At 41.4% G+C, this 23,469-nt stretch overlaps 1 protein-coding gene across 2 annotated transcripts in view; it reads left to right on the plus strand.

Annotated features, from left to right (window-relative positions):
• Nucleotides 1-23,469, plus strand: part of jak1 (Janus kinase 1) — a 104,478-nt gene that overhangs the window by 46,651 nt on the left and 34,358 nt on the right. For both annotated transcript variants that reach the window (XM_080195614.1, XM_080195615.1), the window contains exons 2-7: nt 7,136-7,327; nt 8,810-8,933; nt 13,028-13,184; nt 15,210-15,373; nt 19,863-20,217; nt 23,158-23,346. In XM_080195614.1, coding sequence (XP_080051740.1) covers nt 7,136-7,327; nt 8,810-8,933; nt 13,028-13,184; nt 15,210-15,373; nt 19,863-20,217; nt 23,158-23,346 — 1,181 coding nt within the window. The remainder of the gene's footprint in view (nt 1-7,135; nt 7,328-8,809; nt 8,934-13,027; nt 13,185-15,209; nt 15,374-19,862; nt 20,218-23,157; nt 23,347-23,469) is intronic.

The following is a 23,469-nucleotide window of genomic DNA, read 5'->3' on the forward strand; positions in this document are numbered from 1 at the left end:
CCATACGTGATCCTCACTGGTGAGAACCTCCACTGGTGATGCTTTTAGGGCACGTGAGCTCAGATGATTATTTAGATTGAAATATTAAAATCAGTTTACAGGCAATTCAAAGCTGGTATCATCGCAAGAGGTGAGAAACTAGGCACAAACCCAGTTTTTTGCCTCTCTCGCAATCCACTGCTGTGAAGTGCCAGTAAGATCATTCCCCCTTGTCTCAAAAGATAACAAATGGCGTTGAAAGACAAAGTCTTTGGTCCACAGTATCACCATGCTGTGCTTTATTTCTCAAAACTACTGGAGTTTTTTTTTGCTGCTCCAACAGTACTAATGAGATCATCAAAAACTATTTTCAAAAATTGCATTGTGGCTTTGCTTAGAACGCCAATGGGTTAATAATATTGTATCTTATCTGTAAATTTAGAACTTTAACATTTAGTAATATCCAAAAAAAATGCATTTAGTAATACGTAATTAGAGTGGCGAGTTTTATAACTTCCCTGCTTCTTTTTATAAGGTGTGCAGCTAAACATTCCAAATGTCCACAATTGTGTCACTTTATGTAATTCATTAAAAACTCTCTCAATCAAAAAAAAACTTTGTTTTAAACTCTGGTTTAAAAAATTATTTTGTTACCTTTTTTCAACTTTTCCCAAATTCAGATTAAATTGCAACGCCGGAACTCTACCACCTTGCCTGCCACGGAAGCGGAGTGGGCGAGGGGCAGACAGCTGAAATATTCGTGGACTTTGAGTATGAATTTCCGGTTTCGCTCGAGCGAGGCCATAAAATCCTGCCCCAATTGTTTCAAAACCTTTTAACATTTCATAAGGCAATTCCCACCCAAGATTATTCTTTTGCTACTTAACCAGAATTTCAAGACCAAAAGAGTTTAAAAAGTGAGACGCTGGCTTCTTAAAAGGACAACGCTACATCCAAACAGACTTAACTGTGGCAAAAAAAACATAATCCTGCCAATATCTCTGTTTTTTTTCTCCTTTTAAAATCATTTTCAAGTTCTGACGTTCGCCAAGTAACCAAATTTGTAAAACATAAGTCAGCAAAAGGTGTTTTCAATTTGAATTTTAGTAGTTCCTCTTTATTTCTGGTACAAATGTTTTGAAGTTCAAATTGGATTTCTGCTAAACCTTTTCAAGGCCTTAAGCTTATCTTTATATTTTGGGAAACAAACTTTTAACTTTCAAAGCTGTACAAGTGCATTTTAATTTATACTTAGTCACTTATTCAACTAATAACTTTATATTTATGAAAAACACCCACGTTAACAATAGAAACATAGAAACATTCATCACAATCATCGCTAATCGTCCAACTCAATAGCTTAATTCTGCTTTTTCCCCATAACCTTTGATCCCAATCGCCTCAAATGCTACATCTAGCCGCCTCTTGAATACATTCAATGTTTTGGCATCAACTACTTCCTGTAATGGTAATGAATTCTACAGGCTCACCACTCTTTGGGTGAAGAAATGTCTCCTCATCTCCGTCTTAAGTGGTCTAATCTGTATCCTCAAACTGTGACTCCTGGTTCTGGACACTCCCACCAATGACTTGATAATGTTGAGAATGTATGGTAAGCTGGATAAGAGTACAGCTCGTGGGGTTAGGATAAGAATCATGGATGGTGGCCGTGGGGAAGTCCGAGTTGACTAACATTAATAGCTTCCACTATTGACAGTGCTGCCCACTTCTCTCCTACTAACATTGTATTTGCATAGTCTCAATTGCTACCTCCAGTTTCTTGAACTGATACTCAACAAATTTGGGACTCACCTGTACAGGAGGTGGGGGAAAGCAGGAATCACAGCTCGCCTTCACAATACACCTGCTGTGGCAGTCACGAGTACATGTGGCCCAGGTAGTTGCAATTGAAACAGCGCACTGGTGTGCCCTTCTTGGCAGCAAGTTCCTGAATAATCTATATTTGTGACTTGACAGTAGAGCTTTGACAGCTGCTACCTTAATTTTATGGGTGTTCCATGGGAGGTTAGCAGGGACCTGGTCCTAGAAAGTACCAGTCTGGTGGATCAACTTGTCCCTGACCACTGCCTTACAGTTATGAATGCCCAGCCCATTCCAGATTAATGGCTGGAGTCCATTCAGGAAAGGCTCATCATTACCATCCTTGACCTCCGCCTCTTCCATCCCTTTTTTGGTCTCACCGTTACAGTCATAAAATCTCTTTGCCAATACACTCAGACTGTCAGTGGGGTCCTGTTTGCTGCTAACTATGACTTACGAAAAATCAAATCTTCTTTTCTGTGGGGCCCTAAGCAGATCAGAGTCTACCTCCTTGAATTTAGCTAAACGTGGGGTATGTGGTTTGCTTTGGGGGAGGTGAAACCTTTTTGCTGAATCAACTTCCTCAAAGCTCCCCTTGCATCTTCTAACTTTTTAATATAGTGTTCTAGTTCCGGTGTTTGGTCTTGTTTTTCCCCCTGTATAACACGGGTGGCATGGTGGCGCAGTGGTTAGCACTGCTGCCTCACAGCGCCAGGGACTCCGGTTTGATTCCCGGCTGTATTGATTAGTCACTGTACAGAGTGTGCATGTTCTCCCCATGTCTGTCTGGGTTTCCTCCGGGTGCTTCAGTTTCCTCCCACAGTCCAAAAGATGTGCTGGCTAGGGTGCATTTGCTGTGCTAAATTCTCCCTCCATGTACCCAAACAGGCACTGGAGTGTGGCAACTAGAGGATTTTCACAATAACTTCATTGTATTGTTAATATAAGCCTACCTGTGAGTAATAAATAAAAAAAAAGCCCTTTCATGTGCTTCCTGTTCCCATAATAGATAGTGTAGGCGAATAGCGTTTTTCTGCCAACCTTCACTTTCCTTATTGACCTGTCCCTTTCCAGCTGAATAAAAAGTGAAAAGCAGTTAGAGCAAATATATGCGCACTGCAGGCCAAATTATTCTAAACACATTTTCAACTTAATCTTTCCTTTTTGAAGCTCCTTTGAAAGCCTGTCAAACACACACTTGTAATCTCCAGCCACATTATTCTACACCGCCGAGGATATCTTTCACTCCAGGCACACTTGTTTTCTCAGTCCGACTTTATCAGTTATTCTCCAGCAAATGCCAATGCCACTGGGACTCCTGGTTTCACTTAATAACGACTCCACAGGCATTTACAACCTAAGATTGCTGCTTCTCAAATTTCAAGCCAATAATACCTCAACTGTTTGGATCCCAATTTGGATAGCAATCTGTAAAGTTTTAGGTTTGGAAGCAGTCAATGGGATCCTAAGGTATGCTGTCATGGATTCGTAGGCAAGCTTAGCATGGCTTATTAAGTCAAAAAAGCAGTTTAGACATGATGTATTAGCTAAATGAACAGGAGAAGCATATGACCCGTGACAGTTAAGAGCAGTTGACTGATCCCAGAGGATGAACGGATGATTGGCACAGAATGTGTTGATCTTTAGTTCCCGAGGCTGGTAGTTTACCTATGCCAATCACTTGTTTGAACCTTTCTAACCAATGAATACAGGATAGGTATCCTAGATAACAAAAACTGAAAATGCTGAAAAATCTCAACATGTCTGACAGCATCCATAGGGAGAGAATATAGCCAATGTTTCGAGTCTAGATGACCCTTCTAGACTGATGCCACAATGTCAGGTGGTCAACTTCCCCCTTATCCATCACTTAACTCCACGTCACCTCTTAGTTTAACTAACGCTGAGCATTATTTGCTACTCTTTACCAGACACTCGTACAGATAAAAAGGTACAGAAGGCTCCATCCTATCAACTTAGGAATGTCAGGATGGAAGCCTGAACCAAGAGACCTCACTATTTCCAAGGGCAGTGTATTTTTCCAGTGAGGGAAAGAAGAGTTTTTCTGCTGTAGTGCTCCATAGGAATTTATACTTATTCTGAAAAGTATCAATTATTAAAGGTCCCATTTCTTACAGAATGCATGTCTTTTGTTTCTCTTTGTTTTCTTTATAAACTCAATATTAGCCACTAACAGGCCTGAATTAGTGCAGCTTTGCCTTGAGTTATTGAATTGACAGCCTTAGGTTTTGTTGTGACGCTCACATTCACCACAAAATTTGTCCCATAGATTCCCAGTGCGAGGTTTTGGTTTTTGTGACCAACTAAATGAAAATTTGATTAGACACACAAATAGTCTTCAAGTAGCTTTTCAGTTATAATGTGTCACCCATAGAAGATGCTTACTGGAATTTGCTCATCTTTTTGTGGGCATTTCCCATTTGGCTAACTCAACAAAGCAAAACTAATTGTTTCTTTGAATGAGGTTGTGAATTCAGTGAAACAGGAAATGAATGTTTTAGTAATTTTTTTAAAGTGTTTTCCCATTTACAGTCTGAATATTCTGGACACATAATGCTAACTCAGACAGGACTGATTGGCTTATTTCTACAGATGATTTGGAAAAAAAAAATCTGTGGCAAGTGGGTTTCCCCCAAGGTTTGTGCAAGATTGCAGCCTATGATGCATTTAAGAAGGTATCCTACATTCAATCCTCAGCCGGATTATGTCCTTAGACCATTTATGAGGTGTCCAGAACTGACTATATTAATCCAAGGATGCAGAGTAAATTGTTTAGGACTGAGAAGGGGACAAATTTCATCCCCCAGAGAGTGGTGAGCCCATGGAATTCACTGCCACAGAAAGTAGTTGAGGCCATGTTTTCTAGAGGAGTTAGCAATAGCAGTTGTGGCAAAGGGGACCAAAGGACATGGGCAGTGGAGGTGGGGGTGTGGAGATCAGGCTGTTGAGTTGGATGATCAGCCATGATCGTAATCAATGATGGAGCACGCTCAAAGGGCCAACTGGCCTGCTCCTGCTGCTATTTTCTATGTTCTGTTTTTCTGCCCCACAGGGATATTCAAGCATGTTGCGCAATATAGATCTTATACTGCCTGTCTATAGATAAAAAGAATAAAAATACACCAAGCCCACTCTTGCACACTATTATGCAAAGATTTCCTCCCCTAAAGGGCATTATTAAAACGGGTGGGTTTTTACAATCTACCACTTTTGTGACCAAAAGTTGCAAAATTTTAACCTAGTTTAATTACGACCCGGTACAATCCTGCCCTGTAAATCTACAGTCAAGTATTGACAAAGTTCACTTAACGATATGAAATAGAGAATAAAATATTTTTACTATTTGAAATATCTGTTTACTGGTTTACAATTCGAGCTGCGATCGAGTGGAGTATTTATTCTGCAGTTTTCCAAAGTCCACACAAAGGCATGTGATCTAATCAGCAAGTCATTACATATTGGGGGCAGTTTTCTGCTGATCCCTGTTATAAATAACTTAGACCGTGAGAACATAAAGATAAATTTTCTCGGTGTTGAACAGTCAAGTTCATAAAGATAAGGACTCTCCCACAGGATTTGTCTGGGACGTCGAGGTGAGGAAAATGACTATGTAAAAGCTCAGAAATGTAACTGATGATCTGTCAGTAGTGAAGGAGGTGGGGAGGCCTGCAAGTAGAAGAGGTGAGCAGGAAGAGAGAAAGTCAGATTAAACCTCAAAATGCATAGGCCTTTTGATGAGAGGAATTAAATCTGGGACATCAAATATGTTTCCCCAGTGGTGGCATTTTCCATAATAGTTTAGAATATTTGCAGGGAAACTTAGGCGGGAAAAAATGTTCCAGTGAACTTTGACAATAGTTAAGGTTATGTCTGGGGTCTCCAGTAAGGAGAACAAAGGGATTACTGATGTTTTGAAACTATGGGCCAATTTTCACAGAGTCAGGAAGAATCTGAGAGTCCTTTCTTAAAAAAAAAAGGCCCAGATTCAGAAGTCTAGCTCTTATTTTGAGCCAGAACTATTTTGTGGTTGGGAAAGAGATCAGGATGTGATTTGAATTGTGGAGCAGGCAAGAATCTGGTGCTGCAATTAGAATTTATTGAGAGTTGAAACAGACCCCGTTTTGGCTATTGTGAGGCCCTCAATGTGCAGTATGGGAGTCACACATTGATGTGGCCAATGTAAATGCCCTTGAAGGACAGATAAGTGTTGTATAATTGTCATGATCAGAAGATTTTAAAAAATTGCCCAATCTTTAAACTTACTAAAGAACACAGGCTGCTGCTGTCTGTGAGAGTTGAAAAACCCTTTGGTAGACAATTTTGATTGACAGGTGTAGGTTAGTAAAACATTGTATCTGTGTATGGTGTTTTAATAGGATACTTTGTTGACATTTTCCCAAGGCTTCTTATTATGTCTTATGAATGTTTGGCTGAGTTTTAAAAGATAGAATTACTTCAGCATGGAGTTCTGAGTTCGCTTTTTGACAAATTAAGGAAAGTATTGAAGGATCAATTGCCTCTCATAATGAAAACTGTTTTTATAAGAAATTAATTACTTAGGAAATTTATGAATGGGTGTTTTTTTCAAGTATGTAGGAGTGAGAGCTTCATTAGATCATTGAAAGATCTTTTCATCTGCACATGGCTACTGAGGTCTGTCCACAGTAGAGTCTGGGTGAGTGTCTATAGAGTGACATGGAAGATATGAGGGGTTATGGGTGGCTTTGAGTTGGTAGGAGGACAATGCTGGATGGGAGTATGAGAGGGCATGGGGATGGGGTTTGTGGGGCTATGAGGAGTGAGGGCTAGAAGTCGAAACAGCTTATAAAACCACTGGGATAAAGTTCCATTGAAGCAGGGTGTGCCTCCTAACCAGCCAGCCTCAGCACTTCCTTTTGGCTGCCTACACTGCAGTTCTTCGGTTAATGTCTTAATTCTATTCCATACCCACCACTCAGAGTGAAAATGTCATGTATTGGGGTACTTTTGACTGAAATTTCCCAACTTGAACCACCTGTCTTAGAAGCCAAATAATTCTTTCTTGCTTACAGCAATTGCTTACAGACAGCTGATTTTCATCCATTAAGCCTGGCTTCAGTTGTTGCTTAAGAAAGCAGGAAACCCAGGAATTGAATGAAATGTTGGTTTTACATGCCAAATGGAGAGTAAAGTCAATTGATCATGTCAGTTAAAATTACCTCAGTAAGTTGCGGAATTGAAATGATAGCTTGAAATCACCCAATTCCTGCTGAGTTCACTTTCCTTTCTGTGTTTTGAGCAAAATAATAATTGAACCATTTGAATCTTTCTGCAGAATCTAAATGTAAGTGGACCCAGACCATGGCCTTTTGCCTGAAAAAACGAAAATCAAACATGTTGCAATTGCATACAACAACCCCAGAGAAAGGCATGGAAGTGTTCATGTATGTGTCTGATACATCCATAAAATGCAATGAGGGTGAGCATATTGCTGAAGATTTGTGCATTGAAGCTGCCAAAAACTGTGGTAAGAATTTTGTTTTGTTTTTAATTTTCCCCAAGAAAATATGAGTGCATGAAAACAGCAAACAGGAAGTTACCCAATGCTCCCTCTGGCCAGCCAGACACAATCATAAAGCTTTGTAGCAAAACATCCAGCTCACTGTGGTGTGAGGGGGGAGGGGCACTGCAGGGTTGGTGGGGGACGGGCATTGCGAGGTTGGTGGGGGGATGGGTGCTGGATTAGTGGGGGGCGGGGCACTGTGGGTTTGGTGGAGGGAGGGGAACTGGGGCTGGTGGGGGAGGGGCAATGTGGGGAAAATCAGGAGGAGTACAGCTGGGTTGGTGGAGGAGGGGCACTGTGGGGTTGGTGGAGGGAGAGGCATTGGGTTGGGTGGGGTAGGGACTTGGTGGGGGAGGGAAACTGAGTTTGTGAGGGGGTGCTGTATAGCTTGTGGGGAGAGGGGCACTGTGAGGTCAGTGGAGGGGGGGCAGTGCGGAATTGGTGGGGGGGCGAGGTCGCTGGGCACTGGGTGTTTTGTCAGCAATTGAGCTGTTTTGCCTTTCAGTGGATTGGATCTTCTGAGTATCCGTACAATGCATCGGCCCATCGAGCCTGCACCACCCACACTTCATCCGCACAATCCCATTATTTACCCTGCTAATCCCCTGACACTAAGTGGCAATTGAGCTGGAGACATGAGTTAAAAACCTGTTGTGTGGGGATTTTGTTTTTTTTATAAAAACATTTGCTTGTTAGAGGGAATGCAGGGGGCAGGCTGAGCAATGATTACCCCTAGGGGGTGGTCAGAAAATGGAGGCTAATGTGGGGAAATGGGGGAACAAGAAACTTGCTCACTGAGTGTACTAACACCTTTCCTCCCTCTACAACTGTCAAATTATACTTGCAGCTTTTCTGTCCATTGGAAACACTGGCATTTTCTGTCCTTTCTCTCTGTAGTTTGGGGATTTATTGGGGTGTTTTATTTTGTCATGTGAGATTAGTTCATGCCCTGATACTTCCAAAATGTCACAAGGTATTGACATCTTTCTCAGAGGACATTGGACTTTTAAGACCACTCACCATTTTTAATATTTTATAGGGGACCTTGCTTCACTTTCTACTGAGCTTGTGAGAGCCGTTTGCTACTTGTCTCCTCACCTCACTGGAGAATGAAAAAAGACTTGATGTGAGATTTTCTAGCCCGCTTGCCCCAAAACCGGAAAATCTCACTGGTCCACCCCTTGCCCGCTACGATTCTCCTGCTGGGCGGGGTGGTAAAATATCTCCCATGAAAACTTTCTAAGTGGTAGGGGCCGTGGTTTTGGGAGATGCAACTAAAGAAGCCTTGATGAAAGAGAGCAACAAAACTGCTAATGATTGAATTTGGAAGAATTGGTGACTGCTCTGTTGAAGATTTAATGAGCACACTGATCTTTTTGTTACTTCCATTGTGTTTCTAACATCATTTCATATTTGAGATGAGATTTTGATTTTTTCTTTTATCAGGTATTTCTCCATTATGTCAGAACCTCTTTACTCTGTATGACCCAAATAAAGGACTCTGGTTTTCACCCAATCATATCTTCAAAGTCGATGAGCAAACATCTCTGAAGTTACATTATCGAATGAGGTAGGATTTAAATATTCTTACTTGTCATAGTTCAAGTGTGTAAAACAAAAAGATATTTAGTCCACTAAATTTCCAAGTGGGGAAGTGCTCATTTGTTGATGTAATTTTCCTCTATTCTGACTTTCTCAAGTGATCATTTCTCAGTGGTAAACCTAGACATTGAGTGTTGGCTAGCAGTTCAGTCATGAGAATCTTTCAAGGCTAGACCACGTAATTGTAATGTATAGTGGTGGGGTTCACCCCACAGTTGGGCGGGAATGGGCAGACTCCTTTTTCAACACTCTTTCAAAGGGTGGGAAGGTAGAGGAGTACTGTCTTCTGGGTGAAGGGGACCCTCTACACATTGGGTTTCAACATCCTCCCACATTGTCCTATCTGTCTGTTCTATAAAATACTCTGCCCCCTCCCTCCCTCCTCCCTAAACCATCCAGATCCCTCTGCCCAAGACCCCAGACTTAACCTGGGTCTGGGATCCAATGGTTTTGCTTCTTGGTGCTGGTTGCCTTACTGGGGAGGACGTCATGCCCTCGGGGCAGTGTCCAACTAGATTGGCTGGCAGCTCCAGAAGACTCAGCAACACAGAGCCTATTAGTGGGTGCTGCTAGGAGCTGTCAGCTAATCTGATTGGCTGCTAGTCCCCGTGGGTGTGACTTTCCCCCTCAGCGTGGGGTGGTATTCCCACATTGCCCCTATTTTACCCACGTGCAGCACAGTATAACTGCGGGGCAGATTGGCTCTATGTTGACCTTGCTTTTGGGGAGATGGGAGGGACATGCTGCATCCCATAATATGCTGCCCAGGGAGACACAGAGACAATCAGGTGCAATCCTCAGAGGATAAAATTGATCCTTAATGTCAAGGGTCTGAGATGTGTGCAAAGACTGGCTGTACTTGGTTATTTCAGTTTGGTAAGGAGTTGTTTGAAAGATGAAGGTTTGGAAATATTTAGGATAGTGTAGAGTATAGCAAAGATATTTCTATTTCTTCAAATTCAATTTCAGTAGTTAACCTGCATGGCCTTTAAATGTTGTACCATAGGGATTAATAGATTGTTACCCAGTATAATTTTGCTCTCCTTATGAAATTATGTACCTTTATATTTTTATTAGTATCACAAGTAGGCTTGTGTCTTATTGTGAAAATTACTGCATTTAATTATAAAAATGAGAATCCAGTTTAATGCAACCCTTCTCTAAAATCTGAATACTGTCGGAATGAAGGGTTTGTCATACGAGGAGCAGTTGAGGAGACTGTATCTATAATCTGGAGTTTAGAAGGATGAAGGGGGATCTAATTGAAACTTACAGAATACTGAGAGGCCTAGATAGAGTGGACATGGAGAGGATGTTTCTACTAGTGGGAGAGATTAGAACTCAAGGATACAACCTCAGAGTGAAGGGATGTTCCTTTAAAACTGAGATAAGGATAAATTTCTTCAGCCAAAGGGTGGTAAATCTGTGGAACTCATTGCCACAGAGGGTTGTGGAGGCCAGGTCATTGACCGTCTTTATTACAGAGATAGTTTCTTGAACAGGAAGGGGATCAAGGGTTATGGGGAGAAGGCAGGAGAATGGGGATGAGAATCATATCAGCCATGATTGAATGGCAGAGCGAACTCAATGGACCAAATGTCCTAATTCTGCTGCTGTATCTTCTGGTCTTGTGTGTAGTTTCAAACTGCTAAGAATCAGTTTATTCTGCGATGAACACCTTTTCAGAATATGGTTCCATTATTAGTTTACTATAATTGCTCGGTGTTATTTGGTCACTAAATAGACCCTGGAAATTTTTGATGATTTTTTTTAACAGCAGAGCTTTAACATTTCAGTAACTTTTTCTCTAAAACCATTTTTAAAACCAACTTTGATTTCTGTAATGTTCAGTGACTAAACTCATTGCCTACAGTAGAATTGAACCCCACACACCAAGAGTCTGCTCTGTGTTATTTAATCTCAGCCACTATTTATCAAGAAGAAATTAGACATAGCTCTTGGGGCTAAAGAGATCAAGGGATATGGGGAAAGGGGGGTATCAGGAGATTGAATTTGATGATCATAATGAATGGTGGAGCAAGCTCAAAGGATTGAATGGTCTACTCCTGCTCGTTGTTTCTGTGTTTCTCTGTGAAAACATATATGCTTGAATACCAGACACCTGCTGTCACTCCTTATCCTAAAATTCGGTAAAACAGAAAAGGAAAAGACGAAATGTACGAGGGGGAAATTGAGATTAATTTTAGCAGGTTAACATTTAAGTAGAAGCTGTCTTTTCTTTGTTCCTGTATTTGCAGGCGAGTATTTGTAGGTGACTGGAAATCATCCAAATATTTGCATAATCTCTTAATTCCCCAAGGGAAAGCAATTTGTTTCAATGGATTCATCTGATGCTGCCATTTTCTAAACAGCCAACCAGACAAAAAGAAAATGGGTATTCCATACAAACTCGGACAAAACTCCTGCCGTATGTGAAAGGGGAACTTTAGGCGTTCATATTCTGGGCTGTGGTTTATGGTTAGATGTTTGGATAACTTATGGCCCAGGACAAATAACAGATGTTATGAATCATGAAGTGCAGAGACAATATTGGGTACAATATTGTTCTTGGCATTTGAGTAACATACATGCATTTTGCATCATTTAAGAAAAGTATAGCAAGCTTGCTGTAGCTTTAAAAATATAGATATTAGTAATCTATCGCAAATTTTATGGAGAGCATATTTTCATTGCTCTGTCCCATTTGCATCATGTGTAAGGATGAGACATCCACCAAAGTTATTTGAAAGTGATAATTTAAAAGAGCTTGTTTATAATGCTGCCTCACAAGGAGGCTCCTATTCTTCCCATTGTCTATCCATAGTCAATATGTAGCAGGGTATAATAGGGTTAGTGGGAAGGATGAGGAATGTTGGGTTTCACATGCAATGCTGTAGTGCACCAATCGTCAAGTAGATATGTCACTTCTTGCAAGTCTAGTCAACATCATTGATCTGTTGAGTCAGGGAACTGTTATTGACACACAATAGTTGATTTATTCTTAATGTACAAAGAGAACAAGGTGGAAATGTGCAGCAGCTCAGTCGGTAGCTGTACAGTGAAAAGGTGAGTTCGGACATTTATTATTGAAGGGCTTGCACAAAAACCTATCACTTTCTTTTTACAGATATTGATTGTTGGGCTGTGTATTTCCAGGTTTTCCTTTTTATTTTGCTGGTTGTTTTTGTTTGGTTGATTTGGAATAGCTATTTATGGATACAAGCAGTTTTTAGTGGTTTTTGGTATAAATGGACGACGTAAATAACATTTTGACGCAAACATTTGAAGCTGTGTCTGCTTATCAGGAAGACCCAGACTTGAGATATTTGTTCTTGAACCAGTCTTGTCAAGGCTCCTCATTAAGGTACATAACTGTAGACAATCCTTCCAGTATCTGGCTACGTCTAATTCCATATATTATTATTTTGTAACTCATTTTGATGGTTCTGTAGATAGGTACACTGACCTAAGTAAGGTAAACTCCAAGTTCAATCTGCAAATCTCAGAAAGGACAGCTATAGAGAGGCAAACTTGTTTATCTGGCTGGATTCCTGCTCTTCTGGTAGTTATTCATGGAGGCCTGCTGGAAAGTGCACATGGTGAGACAAGTGACTCAGCTTTTGTGCAACACGTTCACAGAATTTGGAAATTACCTCAGCATGAGTCAGCTGTTGGTAGTACTTTGAAAATGAGATCTTTTGAGTCACTGTTTCATTGTTAAACCTCTAGTGCTTCACTGATAGGCACCTTAGCTGGCCAGTACTTCAATTAGTAAATACACAACACACTGTGTCTTATCTGTTATTTTCAAACCAGAAAATCTTGTAGGTTAAGTGTTTGAGTTGTGTTGATTTTCTTCTTATTGATGCCACAGCCAAGACTGAGAATCTATGGAGTCTGTGAGAATCTAATAGAGTGCTAAACCACCCATCTGCAGCAGATTGGCAGTCAAATAGTTTCTGCCACTGTTGCCTGTCTAATTGTACGTCTACAGTATCCGTTGCCCTCTGCCACTTTCCACGCTGACTGACTTCCAATTCCAACAATACACTCTTTCTGCAGGTTCTTCTTTGGAAACTGGCATGGATCCAATGAAAATGAGCAACCGGTTTGGAGACACTCTCCTATAAGAAAGCAGAAAAATGGTTATGATCCCAAAAGTACAGAAAATGGAACTCCTCTTCTGGATGCCAAATCCCTGGAATACCTGTTTGCTCAGGTAGACTTTTAAAAGACAAAGTTTTTGGTATTGGGATTTAGGTTCCTAGCCTCCAGGAACCTTGGTTCAATTTGTGAACAATTTGAATTTCAGTGAACTTTGTATGCAGCTGCAATTCTTATATTACTAAAGAAAGGTGTCTACAGCCTCCTAATCACATCATGCTTGTTTGTGTGCTCATCTGGATGCATGAGTCAGCGTAATAATGTTGCTGGCAACTTCTTAATTTAATGCATAGAAGCATCATTCTTCCAAGTTATTGTTTCTTCCTCATCAATTTAAATATTGGCTGCTTCCTATCCACTAATATGGCTGGGATGTTTCCTCCCTGGTCTCAGGGTCCGGGATGTCACTGGACGGTTGCAGGGCATCCTGAAGGGGAAGGGTGATAAGGTAGAGGTCATAGTACATGTTGGTTCCAATGACATAGGTAGAAAGAGGGATGAGGTGTTGGACCAAGAATTCAGGGAGTTGGGCAATAGACTAAGGAGCAAAACCTCTCGGGTTGTAATCTCTGGATTACTCTTAGTGCCACGAGTTAGTGAGTACAGAAATAGGAGAGTCGCACAGATAAATGTGTGGCTTAAGAATTGGTACAGGTGGGAGGGTTTTAGATTCCTGGACCACTGGGACCATTTATGGGGAAGGTGGTACCTGTACAAGTGAGATGGTTTGCATCTAAACCAGAGCGGGACTAACATCCTTGTGCTGTTGGGAAGAGTTTAAACTAGATTAGCAGGGAGAGGAGATCCAGACTATTAGCAGAATGGGGACACAGTATAACAGAAAAGCAGTCAGATCAGAAAGAATATAGTGCTTGTAAGTTTCAAGGGAGTAAGACAAAGCTGGAAGTCCTCTAATGCCAGGAATATTAAAGATAAAATGGATGAGGACTGACATGTGTAATTATGATATAATAGCCATCACAGAGACATGGTTGAGTGAGGGGCAGGATTGGCAGCTCAACGTCCCGGGACATAGAATAGGTGAGACAGAGGAGGGAATGAAAGAGGAGGAGGCATTGCATCATTAGTTAAGGAGACAATTACTGCAGTAAGGAGAGATGATATCTTGGAGGGGGCATCAAATGAAGCTTTGTGGATAGAGTTGAAGAATAAAAAAGGGACAGCTATGTTGCTAGATGTTTATTACAAATCCCCAGATCGTCAACGTGAAATTGATATAACTGACATAGACGACTATGTGAGCGTTAGGATCAGTAAGATTGGCTCAGAGGGTGGTCATGGTCTGGAATACATTGCCAGGAGGGTGGTGGAGCTGGGATCCCTTACATCCTTTAAAAAATATTTGGCATGCCATAGCATTCAAGGCTGTGAGCCAAGTGCTGGCACATGGGATTAGGTGGACCAGTCAGGGCATTTCATGCATTGGTGCAGAAGGGCCTCTTTTGCACTGTAGTATTCTGTGATTCTGTGATATTTGCCAATTAAAACTGAAGTCTTGCCAATTCACAATGAGCTTCTGTATGACAGCATATGTGCTGGGAGTGTTCTGTTTAGTATTAGAACCAGTCAGTATTGCTTTTTGAATATTGATCATAAATCTTGTACAATTTACAGATTACTTGGTGTTTATAATTGGAAGTATGAGCAGTTTTGTTTTTGAGGTGATTTCCATAACTCTGCTTTGCTTCTGTGGTGTGGTGAGATGGTTGTAAATGCTCCAGCCCTGGTGGTTAAAGAACTTGGCTGCCTCCAACGTAAGCATAATGTGCTACAATGCCTGTAATGTGAAGCCCACAACCACCTATGACAGTTGAGATTTTCTCCTATTTGTAACTCTGAGCCTCTGTTTATATTCTGCTATCTCTGAGAGAGAGATAGACAAAGGAGTTCTGTCAGACAGACACAGACCCAGAAAAACAAATAGAGAGACAGACAAAAAGTGAATGATTGTAAAATTCAGAGACAGTGCTCATCAATAAGGGACCCTGATAAACAATGCCAATATGTAGCCCTTTATGCTCTTTTCTCATTGGAGTTCACAATTTGTTTCTTCTTCCAGGGACAATATGATTTGATCAAAGGTCTAGCACCTGTTCGGGATCCTAAAAACGATTACGAGTTTCATGAAATTGAGAATGAGTGTCTAGGAATGGCTGTACTGGCCATGACGCATCAAGCTCTTCACCAGAAAATCCCACTGCAAGAGATTTCCAAGGAAATGAGGTGAGATTGTAAAGAATCGGCAGAGGGGATGTTGCTTTGGAACATAATTTGTCACATGGTAGCTTTTTAAAAACCTCTCTTGTTCTCCACAAAACTAGTGTAAATTATAAATTATTAAATTGGTCATGGGTTCAACAGATTCCTTTTTCTAATTATCCTGAACATCTCTTCTCCATCTTCTCATTAAATTCTTCAATATTTCCCCTCTTCAAAAAGACATTTAGTTGTCTCTTGAATCCATTTACACTGTCTGCTGAAATGGTCCTTCCTGCTTAATTTGCCTTCAACTTGTGAGTGATAAGGTTTTTATCTGATTCGCCATCTGGCATCAAGTTCCTACTTATTAACTTGTGTTTCCTAGTTTGGAACAATGCACACAGTTCTTGTCTACAGAATCTTACTTTATTGTTAGCATGTTTTGTTACACTTTTGTCTCTAGCTTTTCTCAGTTGAATACTGGCCAATTGGCTGCAGGGAAGAATCAAGTTCCCTTTTTCCTCCAGGCTTCACTAAGGAAAGTTGACTTCCTGACAGGTTCACCGGTTGGCACAGTCACAGTGGCTGACCCATTTAGCAGGGGGTCAAAATGCCATTGGAATACTGTGTATGTCGTGGGACACCAATTCCCTTTCATTAAAGCCTCCACCAATACCAGGGTATTAAAATAGTAGAATGGGGGAATGGAATGGGAAATTGAGCCACTCTGTTTTAACTACTCCAACATTCCTTACCTCTTGCATAGCCAAGAAAATGGCTGAAGATCCTGTAAATACCAGAGATGTGGAGATCAATGGAGAACTGCAGCTGGGGACAGCCACTGGCAAACAGAAGAGTAAAGCTAGCAGATGTGGTGAGGGGAGAACAGTAATCAGTAAGGTAGCAGAGAGAACTCAATTGATAGGGGAGAGGAGATAAAGAGACTGTGATTGGCATCGTGAGAAAGTGAGAGAGAGTACAGTCACACTCCCTCTCTCTCCATCTGTTCATTGGCAAGTGAGGAGAAAGATGAGAGAGTAATTGACAGGAAGCAAGATCGCACAGCAGGGTGAGAGAGATTGGCAAGGAGAAAAATGCAAGAATTAGGGAGAGGGAAAGAGAGATTGCACTCGGCAGGGAGGGAGGGAGGGACCGCACTCGGCAGGGAGGGAGGGAGGGACCGCACTCGGCAGGGAGGGAGGGAGGGACCGCACTCGGCAGGGAGGGAGGGAGGGAGGGACCGCACTCGGCAGGGAGGGAGGGAGGGAGGGACCGCACTCGGCAGGGAGGGAGGGAGGGAGGGACCGCACTCGGCAGGGAGGGAGGGAGGGAGGGACCGCACTCGGCAGGGAGGGAGGGAGGGAGGGACCGCACTCGGCAGGGAGAGAGACTGCAGTCAGTAGGGGAGGAGACAGAGAAGTTAAATTGAAGTAACTGAGATTTTCTATTATCATTATTCCACAGCTTCACTTACTGATTGTAAAATAAAGCAATTTAATCATGGAGTTTGAATTTCAGTTAGAGTGAGGATTGCTTTATCCAGTTTATATAATGAGAAGGTTTGATTGTATCAACCCTCCAAGTTCTGCCAACTTTCCTTCTGCTCCTGGTACCATGCTCGAAGAGGGCATTACATTGGTCCATCATCATGCCTGGCACAGTACTGCAGTAGTTTGCCTTTACGTTCTATAGAATGGCTGACCAGCAAATTCCCCTACTCTAACTGCCTGTCTGAGGCATATTGCAAGGATTTAGAAGTTGAAAATCTCCCACACTGCTATATTACACCTTGCTATTGAATTATAAAAATCATTTCCAAACTCTGAAGGCATGGGTCCAGTTCTGGGAGAGACAGTGAATCGATGCTGGGAGAATTAGAAAGAGAGAGAGAGAGACAGACAGTGGGTGAGAGGTGGGGGAACAACACCAGTGCATGAGGGGTGTTGGGGGAAAAGAGAAGTGTGTGCATGTGCCAAGTGTGGGAGGATGGAGGTGAAAGCGCACACCTGAGTGATGGGGCGGGGGAGAGGGGTTTGGTGGGGGCTGTGAGGGTAAGGGAGGGTGCATGAGGGGTGAGATGAGGTGGAAGTGGGGCTGTAAATGAAACCGAGCACTGGACTCCACAAATGGTAGATCAGTCTATGGTCCTGATCAATTGTGAACATGGATTGTTGAAAGTAAAAGCCACAAGGTATCAGAGTTACTTGCATAGGATAGATGATCAGGCAACATTTGGTGGCAAGCATATGAAGACCAATCTACTAATTTTATGATCTGATTAGTTAAATATACTGGGGAGATCTGTATCTCTTGTCAGAGAGGTTGTTCCCATCTCCTACCATGTGCTAGCCATGCTTCACTGAGCTCTTGAAATGATGATGTCCTGATAAGTATAATTCTTCTTACACTCGCCCGCTAATGCATGAGGTGAATGTGCGTGAGCACTCAGCTCCTCAAGCTTGTGCAAACATCCCTTTTACCCATTAGTTGGTGGAGTAAATTTATTCTCTGCTTCCCAATGGCCACTTTACTTTAAATAGATACTACAGCCTTAGTGTGATTTCTGTCAATCACTGACCAATTTTATTCACTATTTAATAGATATCACAGGTAGTTAAATAGGAAACTTATCTTTCACAGTGAAAGTTCCCAGACCTGTTCGCAGACAGTAAATCATTCAAAATACAACGTGATTAAAGTGTATGATGTGGGTCAGGCTGAGTGCCATTCCTTCCCTGGACTGCAGTATCTCTATCTTTTATATTCTCATTAGATTCCATCAACACACTGAATTATTTTATGATGATGTAAGGTGCATCCACATGCCCTGAATATCAATGAAATAGAAACTGGGACTGGGGGTACGTAACAGACAGCCAAACTGCTAGCTTTCTAGGCCTCTGGCTAAAATGGAAATTACCCTGATTGAAACATTGAAGCATTTTATCTCTTTCTATTTCCCAATATTTTTCCATCATCTAAATGATCATTTCAGCAGTTCCAGTATTTTTTTTACTTATGGTAGCATCTCGCAAGATGATGATGACAACAGTTGTTATTTATATGGCAAAATGTTCACAGGCGCCTCATGGGAACATTACCAAAGTTTGGCATGGAGCCACATCAGGAGATATGAGGATAGATGATCAAAAGCTTTAGGCATAGAGGTAGCTTTTAGGAGCTACATATTGGAAGTCAGTTGGTGAGGTTTATCAGAGCATGAGTTTTCTCAGGGTGCTCCAGTTTCCTCCCACTGTCCAAAAATGTGCAGGTTGGGTTAATTGGCTATGCTAAAATTGTCTCTTAGTGTCAGGGGGATTAGCAGGGTAAATACGTAGGATTCGGGAGATAGGGACTGGGTGGAATTGTTGTCAGTGCAAGCTTGATGGGTCAAATGGCCTCCTTCTACACTGTAGGGATTCTATGAGATGCAAATAAGGCCTAAACTGCAGGTAGAGCTGATTAGATTTGCTGTTATCTAGAATCTGACCGAATACTATGACTGCCCAAAAGCAAATATAGTAAACACATTAGCCAAAATAGGAAGGCATGGTTTCATACTTCTTGAAGCAGAAGTTAATGTCTATCTCTAATTGCCACTACAGTCCATGTTATGTTAGTACACTCACAGTGCTTTTAGGGAGGGACTTCCAGGATTTTGATCCAGCGACAGTGGGAGAGGCCGCAGATTTGGAAGATGCTGTTGACGGAGCCTTGGAGAGTTTCTGCAGTGCATTTTGTAGATGGTACACACTGTGCATCCGCCGTGGAAGGATTGAATGTTTAAAATGATAGATTGGATTCTTCCACAAGGAGAGACAAAAATGAAGCCACCAGCACACATGATGTGCAGAGGCACATCTAGGAATACATCTGCTGAGGGGCCCAGATAAAAGGGATGTGGGCCACAAATGAGACACGTTCAAGAGTTCTTTCAGTTGTTGGAGCTTTGATCATTGCCAGTTTTAGAAGAAAACTCATCTCTCTTCATACCTATATTGTTTTTAAAGCTATTTCTGTCACACTGACACATCGGTGCTGCAGTGTGATTATTAGTCAGATATAACTTAACCTTTAAAATGCACTGGGTACCTTCAATTACTGAAGGAGTTTAGTGTTATTCTTAGGATTATATTTTCTGTTTTTTCTTCTCCGTAATAGTCAGATTCTAGCTCTTAATGTGGTGGTACACAAATCTGAAGGATGCCAATGTACAACACAGGACCTGTAATATGTGCAGGGCTGTAACTCTCAAATCTCTGACTCTGTAATGTTAGCCTCTCCGAATGTTAGGTATTGATACCATATCTCATTAGATATCAAGTTAATTGGGAAAAAATGAACTAAGATATCACATTCTGTATGTAATATATTACAACTGTCATCTAAAATCAGTTTAAACAAAATTAAGGGTAATGCTAATTGCAGTGTTGTCCCACAGTGAAAAAAACAAACTAAACTACCGACATGTAACATATTATTGGAAAATAACATTTTCTTTGCTTTCTTTCAGCTATAAGCATTACATTCCAGAAGCATTGAACCGACGCATCAAACAGCGAAACTTCCTGACCAGGTGTCGAATCAATAATGTCTTCAAAAACTTTCTGAAAGAGTTCAACAATAGGACAGTGTGCGATAGCAATGTGTCCCCTCATGACCTCAAGGTCAAGTACCTAGCTACCCTCGAGTCTTTGACGAAGAATTTTGGGGCGGAAATATTCAAGCCAATAAGCCTGCTGATTTCGGCAGAAAATGAAAGGGTGTTGACCAACAATGAGCCCTTTGAGAAGGAACAAAAAGAGAGAGAATATGAGGTGATGATCACAGGAAGTGTGGGAATTAAATGGAGATGTGTACCAAAAAAGGTAAGAGTTCATTTTCCATCCCCCCCCCCCCACCCCATCATAATCTTGAAACGCATTTTCTCCCCTTCCTTCCTGCGAGAGATGGCGACTATTGCAGGCCTTCAGTACTTCTTTCTAATGGTACCTCACACATGAACATAATGAATATTCAACCATTGGGAGCATCATAACACTGTCCATTCCTGCCTGACTCACGTAGGCACCAATTTCTGGCAAGTTTTACTAGATTGGAGTCAGGAGTAGCTAATTTATTCTGCGTTGGCATTCAAAGGAGTTAGCACTGCCACGACCACCCCCTGTTTTAAATCAACTAATTCAATTCTGACTAGTGACCTTCTCTGAGATCTTCTTTATCCATTTCACTGCTTGTGCATTTTTTATTATTTCTACAGTAAAAGAGCCATTTGCATGTGGCAGATGTAAATATGGAACAGGCTGAACAGGCTTAGTGGTATGCATGCAGCAATCAACCTGGTTCACAACACTAATTTACTAAAAGGTGCCAACTTTTCAACTGGTCTGCTCTGTGCGTCTTAGATCATAGAACCCTACAGTGCAGAAAGAGGCCCTTCGGCCCATCGAGTCTGCACCAACCACAATCCCACCCAGGACCTACCCCCATATCCCTATATATTTCACCCACTAATCCCTCTAACCTATGCATCCCTAGACAGTAAGGGGCAATTTCTTAGCGTGGCCAATCAATCTAACCCGCACATCTTTGGATTGTGGGAGGAAACCAGAGCACCCGGAAGAAACCCACGCAGACACGAGGAGAACCTGCAAACTCCACACAGACAGTGACCCAAGCCAGGAATCGAACCCAGGACCCTGGAGCTGTGAAGCAGCAGTGCTAACCACTGTGCTACTGTGCCGCCCGACAATCTTGTCACAGATCTTGCAGGATGTTCGAGAGTTTGGCACTACCCTCCTTTTTGGACAATACTGGTCTTTTTCTTGTGGTCAGGTTCATGTGTTAAAAGAATGAAAAGATAAATTGAGCCCATAAGTTAATAGAATTCTCCCAATACACCGCAGAAAGATGAATAAAGAAATCAATTGTGCTCCTCATGCCACTACTGTTGTACAAATAAGTAAATGCACAAATGCAACTTGTTTTAGTTGGGTAAATAAAGGTGTGTGGGCACCATGTTGTCACCATATTGTTGGACAATGCACATCAAAGTACAGCAGGGCTGAGGGCCAAGAATCAGGGGGAGTAATTTGACTGCGTTGTCAACAATGGGGAAACTGGAAGAATGTATCAGATATCCAGAAGTCTGCAAAGTATGCTGTGCTACTCGTGGAAGAGGGAGGAAATTATTGGAATTAAACGTTTTCAAAATTGTTAGCATGTCATATTTTACTATTTACTTCTTATTGTTCATGTCTTCTCTCACTGTCACGTGACAGGAAAAGAAACCGAGGCCATTTCATTTTACATGCAATCTGTTTCTCAGGATCTTTGCTGCAACGAGAGTTGGTCTTGCAAAATATCCTGCAAAACAAAAACAACATTGAAAAAAAAGGCACAGAAGCCTGGGATGGGAGACAAGTGTCAGTGCTGCACACCACACAGTTCCTTGTTTGACCATTAAAATCCACTGAGTTAAACACTGGAGCCTGAGTCAGAAATGCTAAGTGGAAAGAAAACGTCTGTGGATTGGAAAGCAGACTGCGATTTGTGCCCATTTTGATATCATGTTGAAGACCAAGTTCACCCCCTGCAGTATTTTCTAGAAAAAATGAATTGCTGCTGACAACCACAATTGGTAGTTTTCAGCTCAAGGATGTTTTGTTATTTGTAATAAGGAGTGTAAGACTTTTTCTACATGTTGGTATGTTATCTGCTACTACAAGGAAGTGGCTGTGTTTTTTTTACTGAAACCACTTCCTCTGTCAACTCCAGGGCGAAGTGTTTTGAATATGTGAGTTTTGAACTAGAGAGGAGAGAAAGAGAGAAATGCAATGCTTTGCTGATGATGGCATATTGCTCTGCCGAGATTTTAAATTATAATGGGCCAAATCTCAGTTGGATAATCGGAGTCTCCAAAAAAGGATCTTAACCCCAGTTTGAATCTAACATGCTTACAAGAAATGGCCATGTTGGAGTCAGGCAATCAGTATACATCCCGGCTGGTTTTATGCTCATCTGAATTGAGTGTGCCTCATTCTTGAATGCCCAGTAAAAAAAAAGCTTCTGCATATATAACCCCAACATGTGAAATTAAGATGTTCCACAGGTTTTATAATTTACAGTGTATCTACTTCTATTTGAAGGGAAAACACACAAATGCATCAGAAAATAGGAACCAACCTATACTAAGATTCAGTTAGCTGAGCTATCACAAACTTTCTGAGAACCTAAGATTGTTTGCTCTGGAAAGGAGACGTTGAAAGCATATATTATACAATTATTCAAAAGTCTAGAGAAGATTAGATTGAACCCTGAAAATACACTTAAGATTGTCAGAAACTCCAGAAGTATGTTCGCAGATGAAAGCTTAGCAGGAACATAGAAAGTTTAGATTAGACTACTTTGTGAAGAGAATAGAGAGTACTTTAATATGTTCAGCCATTGTGATTAGAAACTGTACTTCACTGATTTATTTTCTGACAAACATTCTGCATAAATACTTCCTGGTTTCCAAAACTTATAAAGCTGAACTCATTCTAAGAGGAAATTTGCAAAGGAAGAGGTGTCACATGGTTTCCAACAGCTAACTGAAGAACAGTGCTGGGAGATCACAGGTTCTATGGATGTGGTCCAAATAAGGATCTTCACACAAATAATTATTAGATTGAAGTATTGTGGACCCAGTTGGGCAGTCAACTATGTTTTGCTATATTAGTTAGAATGATGAAGCCCTCAAACCATCACTTCATCTTCACAGCTAATGACATGTTCTGTTGCATTGCTTCTTTTTCTCCCATTTTAAGTCGTTGATGAATGTGAAAGAGAAGAATAAATTGAAGAAGAGCAAGAACGGCAGCAAAAGCTGCAAGACAGGTGAAAGCAAAGGTGTTCAAAACGAGGGCTGGAACCTTTTTTCTGACTTTTACGAGATCACGCATATCGTCATAAAGGACTCCACTGTCATCATCAATAAACAAGACAACAAAAAATTGGTAGGTTCTTCCACAATCCTCTGGTTTTCTGCCCGCTGTATTGACACTTGCTGGGTCACAATTTAACGGAGCATCAGTTATTTTTTGATAAATAACGCTGCTTGGGTGGTTTATGAGACATGG

Source organism: Carcharhinus amblyrhynchos, chromosome 9 (genome assembly GCF_965287045.1).
Source record: "Carcharhinus amblyrhynchos chromosome 9, sCarAmb.v2.hapA, whole genome shotgun sequence".
NCBI classification, from domain to species: Eukaryota; Metazoa; Chordata; class Chondrichthyes; order Carcharhiniformes; family Carcharhinidae; genus Carcharhinus; species Carcharhinus amblyrhynchos.